Raw genomic sequence first — 7,132 nt, 5'->3', positions numbered from 1 at the left:
CCTTGCCACCGTAGCTGTCGCGCGGTTCCAGACTGTAGCTCTTAGAATTGCTCGGCCGCTCCGTTCAGCTCGAATGAGATAGTCTGCACGCGTAAACGTTGCATGACTCACTGCCGGGAGTCCGTAGGCATTCTCCAAGCGCCTATGAATATCTGAGATTCTCTGATTTTCCGCCAAAACTCAATGACTTCGAATGCACCTCCGTTATAGACACCATTGTGAAATCTACGAATAGCGCCGATACCTGTCAGAATGTCATGAAACTATTGGGTCTAAAGCTGGAACATTCCGCATTTTGTCAACTGAAACCGGCCGAGAAAAGTTGTGCTGCTTTCTCATTCAACGAACTTCGTATGTCAGCATTATTCTATGAGGAAGTGAAGTACTGCTATTTCTCTGGAGAAAACAACAAATGTAGATTTTTAAATGCTGCAATCATTTTTATTCATTTCTCACAATTGTGATACATAAGATATTAGAATTATCGCAGTGATAACCTACATCCGCTGACTGTTCGCAGATGGGACTGCAGTCACTGGTGGTGTGTCCCGGCAGCCTTCGCCGCTGCTCTGCCAGCCTTATTGGCAGCTGCCCTGGCTTTGGCGGCCGTCCTCAATTTGTGTGCTGTTCTGGCTTTGCCTGCTGTCCTGGCTTCGGCATGAGCCGCTGTCCTGGCGAGGCCGGCATGTGCAGCTGCTCCTTTCCGTGACGCTAAAAGGAACAAATGACGTTCGGTAATTACAGCTCAAAATTGACAGCCAATCAAGCTCAAGACCTATTACTTACCAAAAATAAGGAACCCACTGATTACTCTGCAATTGACACTTGAGTGTTTTGTAGTACATACGAACACTTATAGATTATCTCTCTACCATTCCACTCTAGAGTAGCACACTGGAAGACTTAACACCTAAATCACTCCGTGTCACTTCTTATTTCTCTTATTTTATCACGATAGTTGTTTCTCCTATGTAGGTGGGAGTTAGCAGCATATATTGGCTTTCGGGCGAGAAAGTTTGTAATCAAATTTCGTGAAAATATCTCGCCACAATGAAAAATGGATTTCCTTAATGACAGTATTCCCAAATCGCTTGCCAGAGTCGTACAGTCTTTTCCACATCGCGAAAGCTGCTCTTTTTCGCTGCCCTTGATCAATCCTGTGTTGTAAGATCTCAAAACTTTCAGAAAGAATCCAAAAGGGGACAGAAAGGCGTGGTTCAGGCAGTCTTTTAGTAGGTCTGTTGCATCTTCTCAATGTTCTGCCAGTAAAACGTACTTGTTGTTTCCCCTTCTCTCAATAAACCGAAGTCGACCATTTGCCTTCCCTATCAAAGTGTTCAACATGCTGGTTCCATTTCATATCGCTTTTCAAAGTTACGCTCAGAAATTTAAAAGGCGCTACTGTGTCATGCTGGCCACTACTTAGCTGTATCCGAACATTACAGATTTGCTTTTCCTACGCATCCGCATTAACTTACATTTTTATACATTTACAGCTAGCTCTCATTCACCACACCAACTGTCTAAGTCATCTTGTATCCTCCAACAGTCACTCAACTTCGACACCTTCCTGTACGCCACAGCACCATAAACATTGCTGCCCATCCTGTCAGCTAGGTCATTTATGTATATTAAAAATAACAGCGGTCCTATCACACTGCTGTGGCGCTCCTGACGATTCCTTTGTCTCTGATGAACACTCGCAGTCGAGGACAACCTACTGGATTTATTATTTAAGAAGCCTTCGAGCCACTCACTTATTCCATACGCTCGTACCTTCGTATATTCGGAAATATAGAAATTTGGAATCAACGTGCTGCTCTTCATCGCGGTTTATCATGTGAGGAGAGGTCAAGCTGATTCTCGCTCGAGCAATGCTTTCTAAAACTGTGCTGATTCTTGGACATAGGAAATTTATTATGTTCAAACTCAGATTATGTTCAAAAATTATGCGCAATCAAGGGTATTAGTCCGTAATTTTGCGTTTCCGTTCTTTTATCCTTCTTTTATACAGGTGTCACCTGCGCTTTTCTTCCAGTCGCTTGCGACTTTGCGCTGGTGGAGAGGTTCGCGATAATTGCAAGTAAGGGGCCATAACTCAAGTCTTTTCACTTCTGACGTATTGTTCCTCAGGCGTCGTCATGTGATGTGCTACAGTCAGTGGTCCAGCTCAAAAGTTCGTCGTATAATTCCATATAATCATTTGGAATGTACTGCTGCGTATTTTCTAAGTCTTGAATTTTTTGAACTTTAATTGGCACCTGTACTGATGGTAAGCAGGGTGTTTTGGTGGAGCAACAGGTTCTCGCAGATGTGCCACGAAGAATGTGTGACTCACTAACCCGCTGATACACATCAAACCGTTGACGAGCGCAACTCTGGCACTCGCATATGCAAAGTGGAAGACACTGCTGACTGCAAAGTTGTATCTGTAAAAATTTGGCTTGTTCCTCATTTCTTCAGAAACTCTCGTCTTCTTATGAGATTTTGTCCACCAGTCTTTAAAATCCAGAATCCCAGATGTGTGAACTTCAGTGACTGTAAGTTTTCCATGTTTTATGCTGCTTTATGGAATGTGCTGTGCTATTTGGTGAACTGATAACATCCTGAGTAGCACTGACTTACGGCCTTTAAAACAGACTGATTGACACATATTCTGTTCATAAGCTCTGCTTATGTGTAACAACGCTTACAACGATTTATATTCTACCTTCACACGCTAGCCATAGAATCACAGATTTATTACCTGGTGATATATTCTCTAGGTAAAGAAAGTCATAGGTTTTCGTTGTTCAGAAATTCCTAAATTGCAGAGGAAGCGAAGGCTGTTGCTCTCTCGGTTTAAAAGGGAATACACAAATGAAGACAGGCAAAGGTGAGGAAAGATTCATGCGTCTGTGAAAAGATCTACGCGCAAAGCATACAAGAACTACCACCGCCGTACGTTAGCAAAAAGATTTGGACGAGAACCAGAGAAAACTATATGCAAAATCGCTAAACAAGTCTAAGGCTTCCATCCAGTCACTTGTTGACTGGTCCGGTGTAGGAGTAGAAGATAGTGAAACGAAAGACAAAGTTTTAATTTCGTCGTATCCCTCTTTTTCGCGTCTCGTCTTCAGTATAACTATAAATAAATTCAGTACCACACATTTTGCTCCTAATAAACACACCACAAACTCGGGAGACACGAGTCACGCCGCAACTAGCTCTTCAACTGTTTGCACTCACAACACTATCGCCAAATGTTGAGGTCTAAAAGGGTACATTTCAGTGACTTACGCCCATTTAAAACAAAATTTGATTTTCAGTTGCATGTTACAAGGCATACTCTGCAGCTTAGAGTTGTGTTTGTGGCATTTAATTCACTAATGTGGCCAAATATCAACACTTCTTTCAGTGCCTTCTTCCCAAACTTTTTTAAAGGGCCAATATTTTCTGATTTTAAAAGACCATAGCGTTGTATGTTTCTGTATTAATGAAATAATGTATACAGCAATAAAAAGGACACCTATACTACTAGTTCACAGGAGCAGACTTTCTTATTTCTGATATTTTTCTTCTATATCAGGTTTTTTAAATTTTCACGGTAAGTTGATTTTCTTGACTTAGGCTCTATTTAAAAAAAACACCGATTCATAGTTATGGGTTCGTTTGATCACTGAACTTTGATATATAGAGCGTTCATTGTAAATTACTGTGACGTTAACATCGGTCTGTTTGCGTAATGACATGAAAAAGAATCCACGTCTGGAGATGTATCCCTTATGTGCTACGGGAGCAAACTCTTCAAACAATGAAATTAACTCTCCTGCAACGTCTAAATGAAAGACAGATAATAATTTGCTACGATTATGTGAAGTAGGAAACTTTAACCAAGTGGTCGGTGAGGTAACAATGCTCGGTGGTACACAAAAAAGTATACAACATTCGGTGTCGCAATGAACATCTCGTGTCTCTTCTTACAGTTATGTTCAGCAGTCTTTTTAATTGGCGTAACAAGCAGTTGCAATAGTGGCAGTTGCTAGCATATTAGTTCTTTATTCACTAATCTACTGATTATTGGAAGGGTATTAAATTATAAGTCCTAATTCACTCAGTACCTGTGAAAGAGTTGAAGACCTTAATTTATATCATTTTCCTTGTTCTTAGAAACGATGTATCACTGAACTTGGGTTCCTGTTCAGACACTATCAACATAGAGCTGTCTACAGGTTTTGTACTGTACTCGTTGAGTGTGGCCCTCCTGAACAGATTGATTCCACATTCGGGCGACAGTCGCGAGGTTCTGACCGACACGAGCACCAATACCATGGAACGACCAATCCCAGTCTTGACAGACTGCGAATCTACCTCTGTCGAATTTCATCAGTTGTTGGTAGTCGTTTCCCCTTGTTACACGAGACAAAACACGAACTTCTCACAAGCAATCAACAGAGAAATCTGATTCCTGAATGTGAAACTCGCTGTGTAAACTTTTCTTATACACAGGACCAGGTTTTTCCCATAACTTCGACAGTGTACGAGTATTTCACACATATTGCACACATCTCCTCGTCTGCCCCCCTCTTTCTGTCTCATCCTTCCTTCTCCCCCTGGTGACCTCCTCCTTCCCCGTCCCTGTCACCATCTCCTCCTCCTCGTCCTCCATCTCGTCCTCCTCCTCCACCCTCTCTCTATCTTCTGCTCCGTTCTCTCTTTATCCATTTCCCCTTCACTCCCTCTATCCACATGCTCCTCCACTTTCTCTGTCCTACATCCCCTCTTTCCGTCTCCTCCTCCACCAACTCTTTCTGTCCATCTCCTCTTCCCTCGCCCACTCTGTCCATCTCCTTGAAACTGTCGCCCTTCTCTCTGTCGACCTCTTCCTCCAACTCTCTATCTCCTGTTTACTTTTCTCTCCGTCCGGCTCCTACGGCACTCCCAGCCCAGATGGAGTTACATCCTGTATTATATCCTGAACTGCGTACAATTTCTACGTTTCATGTGAGAAGACAAGTTTAACACTTGGTGTTCCCAAACGTTTTCGTAAACGATTTACTGCCAGAGTTGTCAGACATTCCGTCTCTCTTTCAAAATGGTTCAAATGGTTGTGAGCACTATGGGACTTAACTGCTATGGTCATCAGTCCCCTAGAACTTAGAACTACTTTAACCTAACTAACCTAAGGACATCACACACATCCATGCCCGAGGCAGGATTCGAACCTGCGACCGTAGCGGTCACGTGGTTCCAGACTGTAGTGCTAGAATCGCTCGGCCACCTCGGCCGGCGCCTCTCTTTCCTCTGCAAGACTATACTGAGGTCCAGTGAGAGGGCACCAGTCTGTTTCGATGGTATATCCTTTGGAATCCAGACAACTGATCCATTAGTCATACTACTGGAAGGCGAGGAACTTTACGATGGCTAGTGTGATCAACTAACTCATTCTCTTAGATCTTCTCTTGTTTTTTTTTCTTTGGAACTACATGTACTGGTTGGTGTATGAAATTCCGGTTGAAACTGCTCAAGACCTACTTTATAGAACATTACATGTCTTGTTCTACGATGAAAACCAGGAATGTTTAACAAAATGAGCCAACGTTTTATGCATCAACACAAACATCTACTGTTGCGAGTCACCGCTATGAGGTGAAATAGTACACGTAAAAATGTGACCACCATATTGGTCCCTAAAGTCACATTTTCCTTGTGTTATATGCGAGTTTTGTGAAGCTGAACGTTGTTTTTGCAGTAATTTCATTAAATTATCGAATTATTTTTGAATTAGCAATTGATTTAGTGTCGGCATAATTCGAGCCAGCAGCCGAGATTATACGATAAATACAAAATTTTAGGGTAATGTTTTAGGATTATTACGTGAAAGCTAAATATTTTGTAGCTCTTTTTATGAACTTGTGAAAGGTAAATAATAAACTTGGATTCGATTGCCTATCATCTTAAATCTGAATCTTTAAAGACAAAAAATATGGTGGTAACTCATTCCATTCCGAGCAACATACACCGTGACTGATAATATCCGATTGATTCTACTTAATTTATTTGTTTGTACATCTCAACCGAGAGTGGTAGAGCAGCAGTAAGACGCAGACCTCACATTCGGAAGAATGGCGATTCAAATCCCCTTCATGGCATTTAGATTTAAGTGGCCTGTGATTTCCCTAACTCACTAAAGGCAAATGTCGGGATGTTTCCTCTCTCAAGATCACAACCGATTTCCTACCATGTCCTTCCACAAATCAAACATGTGCTACGTCTGCAATGAACACGTCGTCGAGGGCACTTTAAACTGAAGTCTTCCTTTCCTTGTCGTAACACTCAGTTTAGGGAACTCTCCTATATGATTGATTTAGACCTAACGTTTTGAGACCTTTTGAACATCACATTTTATGAAGACTAAGTATTAAAAATTGGAAACTGTACCCTGTTCAGTATTTGTGCCCTCGGATCCGTCCGGCGACGATCCATCGCTGCTGAACGTTTTAAGGGCGAAGATTGGGCTGATATCGGGCTCCTCCTCTTCTCCACCTCCTCCCGCCCGAAGTAACTGATATGTCAAAGCGTCATCGTAGTTGTCGCCGTCGTCATAATCGTCTTGTGCAATCGACTTGGTGTCGTCTTGAGCCGTGGCGTGTGGCACGCAGAACACAACCAGGTAGGATCCTGCGAGCAGCAGCAGCAAGAGGCGCGACATCTCCTTCCCTGTGTGATACGGAAGACTGTCTACACTTTCCAGCTAGACTGCCGTACTGTGAAGCCGTCAAAGAATCGCAACGTCTTTTATAGCAACAGGGCGCTGTCAACTAGATACGTTATCGCTACTGGGAGGCAAATGTTTGCATGTGCAGTTCAAACGTGTGCTAGTAGAGTACAATCACCACAAATTATCTCTTACCATTTTACCGTAGTCGTTACTCCAAAAGGTCTTGTTCTTTTGCCCTTTCATGCAACAGGATATTATTATCTAGTCTGTTATATAAGGTGAACAAAAAACCCACTTCGGACGCTACAGCGCGGTCTTTGGGCACAAACAGTACAAAAATGTGTGATAGCGTAGATTTTCCCGACGTATCAAATACTGATGATTTTCACGGGTTTGCAGCCTAACGACAACACGATATTTCGGCGGACCATC

At 42.5% G+C, this 7,132-nt stretch overlaps 1 protein-coding gene across 1 annotated transcript; it reads right to left on the bottom strand.

The window, feature by feature from the left end:
* Nucleotides 1-493: 493 nt before the first annotated feature.
* LOC124597985 lies at nt 494-6,727 on the bottom strand. The gene is made up of 2 exons (XM_047135973.1): nt 6,421-6,727; nt 494-711 (listed from the first exon to the last, which is right to left on the bottom strand). The coding sequence occupies exons 1-2, from the start codon at nt 6,689-6,691 to the stop codon at nt 533-535; spliced, it is 450 nt and encodes a 149-aa protein (XP_046991929.1). The 5' UTR covers nt 6,692-6,727; the 3' UTR covers nt 494-532.
* Between the last annotated feature and the right edge of the window lie 405 nt (nt 6,728-7,132).

This window comes from Schistocerca americana, chromosome 1, assembly GCF_021461395.2.
Source record: "Schistocerca americana isolate TAMUIC-IGC-003095 chromosome 1, iqSchAmer2.1, whole genome shotgun sequence".
NCBI classification, from domain to species: domain Eukaryota; kingdom Metazoa; phylum Arthropoda; class Insecta; order Orthoptera; family Acrididae; genus Schistocerca; species Schistocerca americana.
This window is presented reverse-complemented; position numbering and strand designations above follow the sequence as displayed.

Bases quoted from the DNA above. Each gene is read 5' to 3' on its own strand.
- LOC124597985 (XM_047135973.1), bottom strand. From the start codon at position 6,691: ATGTCGCGCCTCTTGCTGCTGCTGCTCGCAGGATCCTACCTGGTTGTG. The intron at 712-6,420 runs GTACAGTTTCCA...TGTTCCTTTTAG, and splicing joins GGGCACAAATACTGAACAGG to CGTCACGGAAAGGAGCAGCT.